At 42.7% G+C, this 17260-nt stretch overlaps 1 protein-coding gene across 3 annotated transcripts in view; it reads right to left on the reverse strand.

The window, feature by feature from the left end:
* Positions 1-17260, reverse strand: part of MSH2 (mutS homolog 2) — a 127725-nt gene that overhangs the window by 94763 nt on the left and 15702 nt on the right. For all 3 annotated transcript variants that reach the window (XM_055108003.2, XM_055108004.2, XM_003822678.5), the window contains exon 7: positions 6289-6488. In XM_055108003.2, coding sequence (XP_054963978.1) covers positions 6289-6488 — 200 coding nt within the window. The remainder of the gene's footprint in view (positions 1-6288; positions 6489-17260) is intronic.

Consider the following 17260-nt stretch of genomic DNA (forward strand, 5'->3'; position numbering starts at 1 on the left):
TCTTGGAAAAATGAGTAGGGGTTCATCACATGGACAAGGACATTAAAGACAGGAAAACACACATAGAAGCATAAAAAGGCATGGCATGTCTGGAGACTAGCAGTACTATACTGAGAGAGAAGGTGTAGGTGAGGGAGTGTGGGGGAAGCTGAACAGGGAAGCAATGGCCAAGCCATGTGAAGAAATGGGGCCGTGTCCTGAAGACTATGGGAAGCAATTAATGTGTTCTGAACTAAACAGGTAATGTGCTCTGAATTGATGACATAACCAGATGAGCTAACAAAGACTACTACCAGTTCAATGAAGAAGATGCATAGACCATGGGGGGCAGGGGAATAGCAAATGTGAGGTACTGAAGGAGTGTATTAAACAGAAACAGATGATAACTGGGTATCAGGAAAGGGAAGGGTTATGCATCTCAGTATTGTAGCTGTTATAATAAAATTCATCAATAAAAAAATCTGAGGCTGGGAGCAGTGGCTCATGCCTATAACCCTGTACTTCGGGAGGACGAGGTGGGCAGATTGCTTGAGCCCAAGAGTTCGAGACCAGCCTGGCAACATGATGAAACCCCCATCTCTACAAAAAACTTTAAAAAATTAGTTGGGAATGATGGTGCATGCCTGTAGTCCCAGCTACTTGGCAGACTGAGGTAAGAGGAACACTTGAGCTGAGCCCAGGAGGTCAAGGCTCTAGCACTCCAGCCTGGGTGACAGAGTGAAACCCTGTCTCAAAAAAAAATAAAGATACCTCGGTAAATTGTTTTAAGCACTATCAGAAATTTGCCCTAACCGTAGAATATTGTTATTTTAAGTTTTGTCCCAGCTTTTTTAGTTTTAAGAGACATAAGGAATATGGGAGGCCAAGTATACCTTTTCGGAAATTAGCTATCTCTTAGTGGAGAAAGATTTAAAAGAGCCGTAATCACTCAATGTGAATCTACTTTCTAAACGGCTGCTGCCCTCTACTGTCTCTCTGAATTCACTTTATTTATTTATTTATTTATTTATTTATTTGTCAGGAATAACATTAAGCTTAGAGTTAATCAAAAACCAAAAAAACACAAGATAGCAAGAGAGCATACTCAATTTATAGCAATATATTAAGAAAAAGAAAAACTTTTAAGCCATGATTTTGCTTTTAAACATAGTACCTTTGGTCTATTTTCTTGTAAAGAAACTTGGGAGACTAATTGCAAAATTAGTCTCACTTTTTACTTTCTCCTTGCAGTCAGTATGGTAAAGAGCTATACTGAGTTCTGCAAAATGCCACTGTTTTTTTGTTTTGTTTTGTTTTTTTAAAACCTCACAGAGATCCTTTAGGGAGTTCCTAATGACCAGGGTACACCTAAAATTCAACAAATTTCAAACATATTGTGTAAAAGAAAAGAACACAGCTCTGAGCATAACACATGGAAAGCAGATTTTCCCCTGTAACATTTTCCAAGCTAAGCCACTTCAAACACCTAAACTGGACATCAGCTGCAAGACCTATAATGTGAAGCATCTGATTTAGATAATGTTATGATCACCATAGGTCTATATAACTTAAACCTAACACCAGAAAAGTAGGAAATTGTTGACTTGTTGCAAACTGTCATCAAGTATATTAGACTGTGCCTCTACAGGGAGGTTGTGGGGAAGGATGCCAAGTTACCCTCAACCCCAATCCCTAACTTCCTTAATTATCCCAGGTAGTGAGAAAGATCACCCAAGGAATGTGTAGAGCAGTACTTCTTACCTTCTAGGGGGAGAGGAGGGTATTTACATACGTTTTTTGTTTCTTCCCTCTCTACCAGGAAAGACATATATCCCCCTTGAGATATCTGATGAAAGTTACAAATTCCCAGCCTGGCCAACATAATGAAACCCTGTCTCTACTAAAAATACAAAATTAGCCAGGTATGGTAGCACATGCCTGTAATTCCAGGTACTTGGGAGCCTGAGGCAGGAGAATCACTTGAACCAGGAGGCAGAAGTTACAGTGAGCCGAGATCACACCACTGCACTCCACCCTGAGCCACAGAGACTCCCTCTCAAAAAATAGAAAGTTACAAATCCTTTCCCCAGAAAATATACACATACACAAAATGTTGCACAAAGTTTCAGGAAGCCTCTAAGAACTCATTCAAAGAATCCCAGCTTAGACGAGCACAATGGCTCAAATCTATCCCAGCACTTTGGGAGGCCCAGGCAGGCAGATCACTTGGAAGACAAGAGTTCGAGACCAGCCTGGCCAACATGGTGAAACCCCCATCTCTACTAAAAATACAAAAATTAGCCAGGCGTGGTGGCACATGCCTGCAATCCCAGCTACACAGGAGGCTGAGGCACAAGAATCGCTTGAACCCAGAAGGCGGAGGTTGGAGTGAGCTGAGATCGTACCACTGCACTCCAGCCTGGGCAACAAAGTGAGACTCTGTCTCCACAAAAGAAAAAAAAAAAATCCCAGCTTTTCCTGTTATTAAGTGAAATGGGAGCCAAAAATAGAATTTGATAAGGTAAAGGAACACTTAAGAAAGCTAAAAACAAGGATAAAGAGAAATAACCCATGGAACAAAAAGAAAACCAAGAATACAAAAATGTTTAACATAACCTTAGGAGAGTTTCAAGGCTGGGCATGGTGGCTCACGCCTGTAATCCTAGCACTTTGGGAGGTCCGAGGCGGGTGGATCATGAGGTCAGGAGTTCAAGACCAGCCTGGCCAACGTAGTGAAACCCCATCTCTACTAAAAAAATACAAAAAATTAGCCAGGCATGGTGGTGGGCACCTGTAATCCTAGCTACTCGGGAGGCTGAGGCAGGAGAATCGCTTGAACCTGGGAGGTGGAGGTTGCAGTGAGCCGAGATTGTGCCACTGCACTCCAGCCTGGGTGACAGAGCAAGACTCCATCTCAAAAAAAAAAAAAAAAAAAAAGAGTTTCAAGATCAAAATTTTCAAGATCAGTGAACTTTCATTAAAGACTATACCAAGGCTGGGCGCAGTGGCTCACACCTGTAATCCCAGCACTTTGGGAGGCAGAGGTGTGTGGATCACCTCAGGTCGGGAGTTCGAGACCAGCCTGACCAACATCGAGAAAACCCATCTCTACTAAAAATACAAAATTAGCCAGGTGTGGTGGCAGGTGCCTGTAATCCAGCTACTTGGGAGGCTGAAGCAGGAGAAACGCTTGAACCTGGGGAGGCATAGGTTGCGGTGAGCCGGTATCACGCCATTGTACTCCAGCCTGGGCAACAAGGGCAAAACTCTGTCTCAAAAAAACAAAAAACAAAAAACAAAAAAAAAAAAAGAAAGAAAAAAGCGGGGGGACTATACCGCATTCACTGGATTTATCAAAAAATAAAGGTCACCTAGCAAATGCCATTTCAGTACTGTGGTCAGGGCTGGAAACCAGATGAATGAATGCAAGATGGGAAGTGCACGCTTTCAGAAACCCAGCTGGGAGTGGAAAGAGGGAGAGAGATATATTAATAGATGGTACTGGAAGAGGACCCAGGAACAAGGGTGCTTTTTTAAAAAATAGATGTATGCATCTAAAAATACGCAGTGGTAAAGAGCCAGTAAAGAATAAAAGCAAGTAGAAAGTAAGGAGTAAGAAGTGCGGGTGGGATGATGGGGGAAAAAAATTAAGAGAGTTCCTAACTTAAGGCCAATACTCCCTCTTGAAAATAAAAAGGATATTATTTACTATGCGATGGTAAAGATATATAGAAAAAAAATGATCAAACAGCTGATTTAAATGGTGAGAGTGAATTGTTTAGATAGCCTATCTTCATAATTGTACCCTGGTTCCATCCCTAATACTGGTCAATCACCTTCTGTTTCTAGCTGGTCCTACTGGAATAAAACAAGAGGTTATGGAATCAGAAAAGCACAGCAGTAGAAGACACTCATTCACAGAATGGAGAAATAGAGGCACAAGGGGGATACATGGCTGCCTACACCACACTAAAAGAGTATGAAAACAGCAAAGTATAAAGACTCATTTTCTTTTTTTTGAGATGGAGAGTTTCGCTCTTGTTGCCCAGACTGGAGTGCAACGGCACGATCTCTGCTCACCGCAACCTCCGCCTCCCGGGTTCAGGCAATTCTCCTGCCTCAGCCTCCCGAATAGCTGGGATTACAGGCATGCGCCACCATGCCCCACTAATTTTGTATTTTTAGTACAAATGGGGTTTCTCCATATTGGTCAGGCTGGTCTCGAATGCCCAACCTCAGGTGATCTGCCCGTCTCGGCCTCCCCAAGTGCTGGGATTACAGGCGTGAGCCACTGTGCCCAGCCAGTAAAGACTCATTTTCTTTTTTTTTTTGTTGCCCAAGCTGGAGCACAGTGGTGTGATCTCAGCTCACTGCAACCTCCACCTCCTGGGTTCAAGCGATTCTCCTGCCTCAGCTGCCTGAGAAGCTGGGACTACAGGTGCGCACCACCATGTCAGCTAATTTTTTGTATTTTTAGTAGAGACAGGGTTTCACCATGTTAGCCAGAATGGTCTTGATCTCCTAACCTCATGATCCACCTGCCTCGGCCTCCCAAAGTGCTGGGATTACAAACGTGCCCGGACAAGTCTCATTTTCTTTAATTCTGCTTTGTTGGAAGTAAATGCAGGTGCTCTAAGTTTTATCAGTCTAAAGAGAAGCTTTGACTACACTAGGTATACTTTTTATAACACAGTACTTTGAGAAAATAAGCACTTAGCTACCTCTTGCACTAGATAAGGGAAAAGGTTTCTATAAAATTTAAATCTATAATTATCTTATATCTTGTCATCATAAAGTTGTATTTCTTTAAGTCTGTCTACAAAGGAACAACGAAGCTTCCCCATAATATCAAAAGGTATGTTTTAATAGTTCTAAGTGATCATGATTAAGTAAAATTTTAAGATGCTTTATGTTAAAAAAAATTTTTTTTAATTACTTTGGACCCCACATTGCCTAAAAATTTTTTTTAAAAGTAAAAAATGCTTTATGTATTAGACATAACAACAATATAATTACTAAAATTACTGGAGAAACAAGGTTAAAGTTTAAAACTATGCTTATTAGAGCAAGGTGATTTTATCTACCAATATTGTACTAATATGTGTCTTTGCTCACTTTACTCTGGTAACTTCACTTTGAATTCAACTGTTAGAGACCACCAAGACTCTCTATCTTAACTCTCTCTCATAGGTGTGCTGTGTGAGTTAATTCCAACAATTCTATTATTAGCCTGTACTGTTTTGTTAAAGTTCCTGCATGGCAATGACCCCTGATCAAGGCATGAAAGATACTGATTGAATGGTGTTGTTTTGTATTTGTGGGTCAGGGGATATTTAGGTGGTTTATTTATCAGCATTGTTTAATGTGATTGATGAGTTGCACTTGGTCTCAATGAGGCTCTTCCTCTGACCTCCACTAAAGAGGCTAGAGAACAGGAACATGTCCGCTTGACAAGAAAAATATTAAAAGGTCCAGTGAAGACTCTATTTTGGGCTCCTAGGTTCCAAGGTGTCCTGTGCACACATCCTGCTCTGAGAGAGAAAATGCACCCCACCACAGACTTCACACAACAAAGGAAAACTGGAACTTGCACCTGAACTCTCTGGATGACTTGCTATGACAGCCTTTGACTGTGATGCATATCCTTACCATAATCCTGCTACTGGATTGTATCCTTCTCCTGTAATAAACTGTAGATGCATAACCATTGCCATTCTAGGTCCTGTGAGTCTTCCTTGGCAATCAAACCCTTTTTCACTGCCTCTGTCAGTGCAATAGGCCTTAATCACAAACCAGTAACTCTAACATTCATTTCCAAAAAGCAAAAATTTCTAAGCTGTCTCATGTCTCTTGGCTTCTGCCATGAAGCTAAGAGTCAATACAAACCTGTTATTAGAAGTCTGAACATGGCCAGGCTCTGTGGCTCACGCCTGTACTCCCAGCACTTTGGGAGGCCGAGGCAGGTGGATCACCTGAGATTGGGAGTTCCAGACGAACCTGGCCAACATGGTAAAACTAAAAGTACAAAAATTAGCCGGGCATGGTGGCACATGCCTGTAATCCTAGCCACTCAGGAAGCTGAGGCAGGAGAATCGCTTGAACCCAGGAGGCAGAGGTTGCAGTGAGCTGAGATTGTGCCACTGCACTCTAGCCTTGGCAACGGAGCAAGACTCCTTCTCAAAAAAAAAAAAAAGAAATCTGAATGTGTCCTAAGAGTGAGTCACCACCACCAACTTTATGAGGACAGCACATTGCCAAGTATATATTGTATGAGTTGAAGGAAAACAAAAAAACAAAATCATTTGTTACCTTCATGTTTTTCCAGAGCCTGTATAACATTAGGTAGTTGATTTATACCCTGATAGAGTCGGTAACAATCTTGTAAGTTTGCTGCTTGTCTTTGAAACTTCTTGGCAAGTCGGTTAAGATCTGGGAATCGACGAAGTAAATCTTCTTGTAAAGTCTGCCTCAATTCTGCATCTTCTACAAAAGCTTCCACTAAATTCAATCTGAAATAAATTAACTTGAATTAATGTAAAATATTTTAGTATAAAATTAAAATTTGTCAACTAAGCACGTAAGTCTCAACTAAATCAGCTCAAAATTCCATTTAAGAAGCTTGAATCTGCTGGGCGCGGTGGCTCACACCTGTAATCCCAGCACTTTGAGAGGACGAGGCAGGCAGATCACCTGAGGTAGGGAGTTCGAGACTGGCCTGACCAACATGGAGAAACCCCGTCTGTACAAAAAATACAAAATTAGCCGGGCATGGTGGCTCATGCCTGTGATCCCAGCTACTTGGGAGGCTGAGGCAGGAGAATCGCTTAAACCCGGGAAGCAGAGGTTGTGGTGCACTGAGATCATGCCATGGCACTCCAGCCTGGGCAACAAGAGCAAGACTCTGTCTCCAAAAAAAAAAAAAAAGAAAAAAAAAAAAAAGAAGCAGCCTGAATCTAGGCTAGGTGCAGTGGCTCACGCCTATAATCCCAGCATTTTGGGAAGCCACGGTGGGCAGATCTCAAGGTCAGAAGTTTGAGACCAGCCTGGCCAGCCAGCATGGTGAAACCCTGTCTCTACTAAAAATACACAAAAATTAGCTGGGCATGGTGGCGCACGCCTGTAACCCCGGCTACTCGGGAGGCTGAGGCAGGAGAATTGCTTGAACCCAGGAGGCGGAGGTTGCAGTGAGCCGAGATAGCGCCACTGTACTCCAGCCTGAGCAACAGAGCAAGACTCTGTCTCAAACAAACAAAAGACAGAAAGAAGCTTGAATCCTGAATCTATTCTGAAACGTTAGCTTTTTTAGAAGGTGGAAAGCTCTGTAAGACTGTGAGGCAAACATTTCCTGATTAGCTAAGAGTCAAATTAATGTTTAATTAAGCAGTATCATAAGACACTGACATATACCCAATTTTGTTTGACTTTTATCAAACAGACATGCCTTAAATAAAGAAAGAATTTCATTACTGGGACATTGTTACAGACACGCTGTTGCACATGTAAATAGTGATGTTTAACGAAACAGAATTACAGTTCAAGAATGTTGCCAAATCCAGTACTTAGTGTATCTCTTATACATTTTTAGAATGCTTTCTAAAATTACCTCTTGACAGTACAAAGCCAAAAACTGTTAATTAAAAAACTAAAATAATTTTACTGCTTCCCAAAGTCAATAAAATCTCAGCTTGTTTCAAGAACGACAGAATATGTAGTTCATACTGCTTCTGTAAGTTATTGGAAATCAGTGACTTTTCATTTTTTTCAGTGTAACCACGGCAAGAAATGTCTTTACATCACAATCCAGCACATACATACATAGATCTATGATTAAAATAGGTTTCACAAATCAATCCTTACTACTCTAATTATGTGATACACTCTATTTTCTTTTTTTCTTTCTTTTTTTTTTTTTTTTGAAATAGTCTTGCTCTGTCGCCGAGGCTGGAGTGCAGTGGTGCAATCTCGGCTCACTGCAACCTCCAGCTCCCGGGTTCAAGTGATTCTCGTGCCTCAGCCTCCTGAGTAGCTGGGACTAGAGACGTATGCCACCACACCCCGCTAATTTTTTGTACTATTAGTAGAGACGGGGTTTCACCATGTTAGAGCCAGGAAGGTCTCGATCTTCTGACCTTGTGACCTGCCAGCCTCGCCTCCCAAAGTGCTGGGATTACAGGCGTGAGCCCACTCTGCTATTTTCTATTGTATTTAATTCTTCAAAAATGCTCTGTCACCTACTAATTTAACGACCCAATACTGGGTCACACCTTGCAGTTTGAAAAACAATGTTGAAGATGTTACTAAAGTAATAGCTGAAAGGTAAATTACTGAAACTGAAAGGTAAACTAACAATCGAAGATGGGAAAATGTTCCTACATATTTTACACATCTCTAAGTACAGTTTTAGAGAAGCTTTTCTGGAGGCCATAGGCATTACAGATGACTCAAGGTTCAGAATGCTATGAGATGAGCAACGATCTTCCTTATGTTTATAAACGATGTGACAGTAAACTAAACCTCAAATTACACAGGTATAGAAAGGAAACAAATCTGCTTTCTAAATTGAGTAGCTGGGACTACAGGTGCCTGCCACCACACCCGGCTAATTTTTTTGTATTTTTAGTAGAGACGGGGTTTCACCATGTTAGCCAGGATGGTCTCGATCTCCTGACCTCGGGATCCACCCGCCTCGGCCTCCCAAAGTGCTGGGATTACAGGCGTGAGCCACCGCGCACAGCCCTAAATTTCTTAACTATTTACTGACATCACCAGCATTTACAATTCCTGTGTTACCAAAATGTTTATCAAGCATGTTATATGAGGAAAAGCATGTTATCTCCAGAGTAAACACAAAATGGCCATATATAAAAACACATTTAAAGCATAATTTCTCAATCTTGGCAACACTGCCATTTTAGGCTACATAATTTTTTGTTGTAAGGGGCTGTTCCATGCTTAACAGCATCCCTGGATTCTACCCACTGTACACTCTCTTCCTCAGCATGACAACCAAAAATGTCTCTAGACACTGCTGAATGTCCCCTGGAGGGAAAAACTGCCCCAGGTTGAGACTGCTGGCTTAAAGGAACTTGAATTAAAATTTACTTTTTAAGAGAAAAGTAACCTAAACCATGTCCAGCTAACGTCTAGGCAGCTAACAACAGATAAGTGTTTTTTATGGAAAATGCCAAATTAGTGGGAAAACAATTTGCTGCCAAGTTTATAGCCCCATCAATGGGGCTATAAACAAACATCGAGATTAATTAGGATGCCTACTGCTACAGAAAATATTTTTGTGGCATATAACTCTACATTTGAAAAAAGAAACAATGGATGTAGTCAAATTACACAATCCAATAAAGCAAATTTTTGGGGCTTTCCTAGCTAAGCATTGAGCTTCACCAAGTCTGGTCCAAGGATCACCAGCATCAAAATCACTTGGAGGTAGATAATACAAAATCCCTGGGAATGGGGCCCAGCTGTGAAATCCCATGCAATTATTATGCACACAGCTTGATTCTTATGCTCACAGAAATTTGAATCCTAACAATCACAGAAATCCCTTAGTTATCTTAATAAAGTAGGAAGGCCAGGTGAGGTGGCTCACACCGGTAATCCCAGCACTTTGGGAGGCCGAGAAGGGCGGATCACGAGGTCAAGAGATGGAGACCATCCTGGCCAACCAACATGGCGAAACCCTATCTCTACTAAAAATACAAAAATTAGCTGGGCGTAGCGGCACACACCTGTAGTCCCAGGTACTCTGGAGGCTGAGGCAGGAGAATCACTTGCCAGATTGCAGTGAGCGAGATTGTGCCACTGCACTCCAGCCCGGGCGACAGAGCGAGGTCCCGTAATTAGCTGGGCATGGTGGCGGGTGCCTGTAATCCCAGCTACTCAGGAGGCTGAGGCAGGAGAATGGCGTGAACCTGGGAGGCGGAGCTTGCAGCGAGCCGAGATCGCGCCACTGCACTTCAGCCTGGGCGACAGAGCAAGACTCTGTCTCAAAAAAAAAAAAAAAGTTTAAAGCTGGGCGCGGTGGTTCACGCCTATAACCCCAGCACTTTGGGAGGCCGAGGCGGGCGGATCACGAGGTCAGGAAATCGAGACCATCCTGGCTAACATGGTGAAACCCTGTCTCTACTAAAAATACAAAAAAAAAATTAGCAGGGCGTGGTGGCGGGCGCCTGTAGTCCCAGCTACTCGGGAGGCTGAGGCAGGAGAATGGCATGAACCCAGGAGGCGGAGCTTGCAGTGAGCAAAGATCACGCCACTGCACTCCAGCCTGGGCAATTGAGCAAGACTCCGTCTCAAAAAAAAAAACACAATAATAATCTTATGCTTCTTCCCTGTTCCCAGTATTTTATCACTGTTTCCCCTCAAACTGACCAGAAAATAAATCATAACTAATCAACAGAGTTGAAGAGCCCACAGGCACACATATCCTTTCCTCTCCTCGGTGGAAGAGGTGGCTGTGCATCCCTACCTGTGAACTGAAAGGAGTCTGTGCAAAGTCAGCCAATTTTGTACCTCTGAAAAACTGATTTTCTACTGAATTTTATACTATATGATGTCTCACCTATTCAAGAGAAATTATTAGAAATAAAAAATTTATAAATAGATACATAGTGAAATGGAAAAAAACTGTAAATACTGTTGGGAAGGAATACAAATTGTATTCCTAATACGATCCCATATTGTTTTTAAGTGTTAACTATGTTTTTAAAAATGTATATATCTGTATACATAGAGAAAAAAAACCCCTGGAAGGGTAAGAACACAAACTAAACTGTTAACACTGATTACCACCATAGACTAGGACTAGAGGTAAAGTAGAAGTAGGGGTGTTTACCTTCTTAATTTATTTTTTAAAAACATGACGTGACCCTGTAGTGCTTTTCAAATAAAAAGTTATTTTAAAAAAACACAAATTATGAGATATAGCAATGATAAAACATAAATAAGAAGCCAAAAATGCATACTTTTGTTGTACTTTTACAAATTGTTTGCCAACAAATTGTAAAACAGCTTTCTCTCAAGCAGCAAGAGTAACACTTCCTATTTGCTCTTCATATCCCTTTCACATCTTACAAAGGATAAACCAAGAATAAAGCAAACTTGGTAAGAGAGAACCAATGGGGTTTTGTTGTAAAGAACAAACAAGGTGGATAGATGGACTACTGCTAAGTGCTGTAGAGTAAGAACAGAACACTATAGACTTAAAAAATCAAAACATCTCTTTCCTGTTTCTTTTTTTTTGAGATAAAGTTGTGCTCTTGTTGCCCAGGCTGGAGTGCAATGGCTCTGGTCTTGACTCCTGACCTCGGGTGATCCCGCTGTCCTCAGCCTCCCAAAGTGCTGGGATTACAGGAGTGAGCCACCGCGCCCAGCGAAACATCTCTTTCCTTTTTGTCTTGTTTCTCCAAAGCCCATGAAGAGAGCTGACACCTCTAGTTTGTCCTTACTGGTTTTAAAAGATACTCAAACAGGCCGGGCATGGTGGCTCTCGCCTGTAATCTCAGCACTTTGGGAGGCCGAGGCAGGCGGATCGCATGGTCAGGAGTTTGACACCAGCCTGACCAACATGGTGGAACACCGTCTCTACTAAAAATACAAAACTTAAGCCAGGCACAGTGGCTCACACCTGTAATCCTAGCACTTTGGGAGGCCAAGCAGGTGGATCACCTGAGGTCAGGAGTTGGTGACCAGCCTGGCCAACATGGTGAAACCCTGTCTCTACTAAAAATACAAAAATTAGCCAGACGTGGTGGCGACGTGGTGGCACACGCCTGTAATCCCAGCTACTCGGGAGGCTGAGGAAGGAGAATCACTTAATCGCTTGAAACTGGGAGGTGGAGGTTGCAGTGAGCTGAGATCACACCACTGCACTCCAGCCTGCCCGACGGGAGCAAGATTCCATCCAAAAAAAAAAATTAGCTGGGGATGGTAGCCCATACCTGTAATCCCAGCTACTCGGGAGGCTGAAGCAGGAGAATTGCTTGATTGAACCCGGGAGGTGGAGGATGCAGTGAGCCAAGATTGTGCCACTACACTCCACAGAGCAAGACTCTGTCTCAAATTAAAAAAAAAAAAAAAGATACTCAAACCACTTCCAAATGATTGGAATGCCTTATCTAGATCAAATCTTTATTAATTTTTCCTTAACAATGGACATATTCTCTCCAAGCTGGATTTCATATACAGCATATCAAACATAATTTTCAGAAAATTCAGAAACAACCATCAGGCTTCTTTCCTTCCTAAGCCCCCCAGTTTAAACCCAAATAACAACTGCAATATTCAAAAGAATAAAATGTCAACCTTTCATTAATTTCCCAAAAATTAACTTTAATTAAAATGAAATTTAAGTTATTTCACAATTTTCACCTATAAAGTAGCATTAAGGACTGGGTGCAGTGGCTCACACCTGTAATCCCAGCACTTTGGGAGGCTGAGGCAGACAGATCACCTGAGGTCAGGAGTTCAAGACCAGCCTGGCCAACATGGCAAAGCCCCATCTCTACTAAAAATACAAAAATTAGCTGGGCGTGGTGGCAGGTGCCTGTAATCCTAGCTACTTGGGAGGCTGAGGCTGGAGAATCATTTGAACCTGGGAGGCAGAGGTTGCAGTGGGCCAAAATGGCACCGTTGCACTCCAGCCTGAGCAACAAGAGCGAAACTCCGTCTCAAAAAACAAAACAAAAAAAAAAAAAGAGGGAGAGAGAATGTAACATTAAGAAAGAAGTAATGGGTAATGGGCCAGGCGTGGTGGCTCAAGCCTGTAATGCCAGCACTTTGGGAGGCCGAGGCGGGCAGATCACAAGGTCAGAAGATCAAGACCATCCTGGGTAACATGGTGAAACCCCATCTCTACTAAAAAATACAGAAAATTAGCCGGGCGTGGTGGTGGGCGCCTGTAGTCCCAGCTACTTGGGAGGCTGAAGCAGGAGAATGGAGTGAACCCAGGAGGCGGAGCTTGCAGTGAGCGGAAACTGCGCCACTGCACTCCAGCCTGGGGGACAGAGCAAGACTCCGTCTCAAAAAAAAAGAAAGAAGTAAAATGGCAAAGAAACGACAAGCTTCTAAAAAACAAAGCACAAAGCAACATACACACAGCACAGCTCCCTCAGCCTTTGGTCCACATATCATTAAAAGCCTAATAAATTGCTAGTTTCACAAGTCTATTCAACATACTATTGCAGTAATAATTGCAGTTTCAGTTTATGTTTCTGGCTAAAAGAAGCTTAAAGAAAAAAACAACTACTCTGCTGTTTCTGTGACAATGCCAATTTAAAAATCATAATTTTAGAAGTATCACAGTTACTGTTGGCATAACATAGTATACTTATCAATCCTACTCAATAAAATGACTCAGCTGTATGCAATTCTGAGAGTCAACATGCGAATTAATATTGCATTAAATTGCATACAGCTGAGTCATTTTGGGGATCAGTTAACCCTTAAAATTCCAACAGAATTAATCAAATTCTTGGGGTTTTTTTTTTTGGAGACAGAGTCTCACTGTGTTGCCCAGGCTGGAGTGCAGTGGTGCAATCTCAGCTCACTGCAACCTCTGCCTCCCAGGTTCAAGCAATTCTCCTGCCTCAGCCTCCCAAGTAACTGGGACCACAGGTGCACGCCGCCACACGCAGCTAATTTTTTGTATTTTACTAGAGAAGGGGTTTCACTGTGTTGCCCAGGCTGGTCTCGAACTCCTGAGCTCACACCTGTAATCCCAGCACTTTGGGAGGCTGAGGCAGGCCAAGGCAATCCGGCCACCTTGGCCTCCCAAAGTGCTGGGGTTACAGCCACTGCACCTGGCCAAATTCAGGTATTTTAAAATCAACATTCTGTCCCCTCTTTAACCCTACCATTTCTAGGCTTTCATTTTAAGAGCTGACTGGAATTGGTTGGGCATGGTGGCTCATGCCTGTAATCCCAGCGCTTTGGGAGGCTGAGGCGGGTGGATGGCTTGAGCCCGGGAGTTCAAGAACAGCCTAGAAAACATGATGAAATCCTGTCTCTACAAAAAATACAAAAACTAGCTAGTCTTATAACTCAGTCTCTAGATAGAAAGATAGATAGGTAGGTAGGTAGGTAGGTTTTTTTCAAAAGTGCTGACTGGAATTGCCTGACAGCATATTTAAAAGACTGAGAGCAAATATGGTTCCTAAAGAACTGTAGTTACAAGTCTATAATTCTTTTTTTCATCTGTCCTATATATGGATTAATGAAGTCAAAACCACCCATTTGATACATTAAATAGCAAATACTGTGCTAGGCCTAAAGATTTTTAAAAAGGTTAAGTCCCAAGACTTAAGTCCCTTATGTTTATACATGCACTTGGAGTGTTGCTCTTTATCCTTTTAAGCTTTTTCTTTTGTCCATTTATAGATTCATTTGAAGCTTTGGTAATTTTTCATTTTTAATGTCAGAATTCTGTAAGGAACATTGAACATATGTTAGCATATAAAATAGTTTATTCTTGTGGAAATGCTGACAAAATAATTTGTGTATTGAATTTGGCATTTTTATTGCCTTCTAGTTTAATATTATTTCTTTTTATATAAAATAAGATTAACATAAGCCAGGCACGGTGGCTCACGCCTGTAATCCCAGCACTTTGGGAGGCTGAGGTGGGCAAATCACAAGGTCAGGAGTTCAAGACCAGCCTGGCCAACGTAGTGAAACCCCGTCTCTACTAAAAAACACAAAAAATAAGCCAGGCGTGGTGGCGGGCGCCTGTAATCCCAGCTACTCAGGAGGCTGAGGCAGGAGAATCGCCTGAACCCGGGAGGCGGAGGTTGCAGTGAGCTAAGATTATGCCATTGCACTCCAGCCCTGGCAATAGTGTGAGACTCTGTCTCAAAATAAATAAATAAATAAAAAAGATTAACATAGCGATCTTTTTTTTTTTTTTTTGAGATGGACTTTTGCTCGTTGCCTAGGCTGGAGTGCAATGGTGAGATCTTGGCTCACCGCAACCTCTGCCTCCCAGGTTGAAGCGATTCTCCTGCCACAGCCTCCTGAGTAGCTGGGATTACCGGCATATGCCACCACACCCAGCTAATTTTGTATTTTTAATAGAGACAGGGTTTCTCCATGTTGGTCAGGCTGGTCTTGAACTCCTGACCTCAGGTGATCCGCCCGCCTTGGCCTCCCAAAGTGCTGGGATTATAGGCATGAGCCACCGCGCCCAGCCAGAGACATATTTCTAATTAAGATTGCTACATTAGGGCTGGGCGCGGTGGCTTGCACCTGAGGCGGGCGGATCGGGAGGTCAGGGGTTACAGACCAGCCTGGCCAACATGGCAAAACCCTGTCTCTACTAAAAACCCAAAACTTGGCCGGGTGTGGTGTGCTAACCTGTAATCCCAGGTACTCAGCAGGCTGAGGCAGGAGAATCGCTTGAACCTGGGAGGCAGAGGTTGCACTGAGTGGAGATTGCGCCATTGCACTCCAGACCAGGCGACAGAGTGAGACTCCACTCACAAAAACAAAACAAAAAAAAAGAAATATGTCTCCACGTAAAGTATGGAAAGGTTGGCTTTGAAAAGAAATAAAAGTGTTATTTCTTCTTCTGAGAAAGAGCCAGAGAGTAAAAGAGTGGAAGTACAGATAAATTTTGAGGTTTTAAGTGTTAAGGAAGAAATCATCTGCTTAGAGGTAGGAGATAGCTGAAGGCTTAAGGGAAAGTAAAAAATCGGGAGTTGGTCACTATAATGAGTCAGACAATAAAAGTAACAACCAGTTATCATTGAAAACTAGAAAGCATGAAAGCACAATGGGACCTATCAGCATTGTGTGACCTTCTCCAGCAAATTTTTTTCTTTTTTGAAGACTGGGGATAGGGAAGGTTCTCACTATTTTCCCAGGGTGGACTTGAACCTGTGATCCTCCTGCCTCAGCTTCCCAAGTAGCTGGGACTTCAGGCACAAGCCACCATGCCTTGCTTATTATAAATAATTTCAGCCGGGCACGGTGGCTTACGCCTATAATTCCAGTACTTTGGGAGGCCAAGGTGAGTGGATCATCTGAGGTCAGGAGTTCGAGACCAGTCTGGCCAAAATAGTGAAACCCTGTCTCTATTAAGAATATAAAAATTAGACAGGTGTGGTGGTACATGCCTGTAGTCCCAGCTACTCGGGAGGCTGAGACAGGAGAATTGCTTAAACCCAGGAGGTGGAGGTTGCAGTGAGCCGAGATCACGCCACTGCACTCCAACCTGGGCAACAGAGCAAGACTCCATCTCAAAAAATAAATAATAATAATAATAATTTCTAATTCGACTGTTTAAATAAAGTACAAAAAGGAACAAATCCCTAGAAACTCATTTCTAGATGGCAATAACATATGCTCATAGTTGCAAGTAGGTTTTAGTGAATGGAAAGATGAACAGTACAGATCGGGTGTAGTGGTTCATGCCTGTAATCCTAGCACTTTGGGAGGCAAAGGAAGGTGGATTACTTGAGCTTGGGAGTTTGAAACCAGGCTAAACATGACAAAATCTCATTTCTTTTAAAAGAAAAAAAAAAAAAAGAACCAAAAAAAACTTGGTTTTATATGTAACCTGGAAGGAAGATCAATCCGAAATGCTCAGTAAGGGAGATAACAGATTTCTCCTGAGAACTCCCAAGAAGGCTTAAACTAGGAAGCATGAGGTACCACAGCAGACAGAGTTGAGAAAGAGGAATAATTATAAGAAACAGGCTGGGCACGGGGGCTCACACCTGTAATGCCAGCACTTTAGGAAGCTGAGGTGGGTGGGGATTGCTTGAGACCAGCATGGCTGGGCTCAGTGGCTCACGCCTGTAATCCCAGCACTGTGGGAGGCCGAGGCAAGTGGATCATCCGAGGCTGGGAGTTCAAGAGCAGCCTGACCCACATGGAGAAACCCATCTCTACTAAAAATACAAAATTAGCCGGGCGTGGTGGCGCATGCCTGTAATCCCAGCTACTCAGGAAGGCTGAGGCAGGAGAATCGCTTGAACCCGGGAGGCAGAGGTTGCGGTGAGCCAAAATCACACTACTGCACTCCAGCCTGGGCGTCAAGAGTGAAACTCGGGCTCAAAAAAAAAAAGAGAGACCAGCCTGGGCAACATAGTGAGACCTCGTCTCTACAAAAATGAAGAAAAAAGAAGAAACAAACAAATCCTGTATAAGGAGTTTATCTTTTTCTTCCTAGTCTGTGGTATTTCAACGTTTGGCCTTGGAAGCCACAGGCCCTCCCCACTTGCTGCTAAAAATTATTGTCACCAAGAAAAAAATATTTCTTCTTACCCTA

This window comes from Pan paniscus, chromosome 12 (assembly GCF_029289425.2).
Source record: "Pan paniscus chromosome 12, NHGRI_mPanPan1-v2.0_pri, whole genome shotgun sequence".
Classification (NCBI taxonomy): domain Eukaryota; kingdom Metazoa; phylum Chordata; class Mammalia; order Primates; family Hominidae; genus Pan; species Pan paniscus.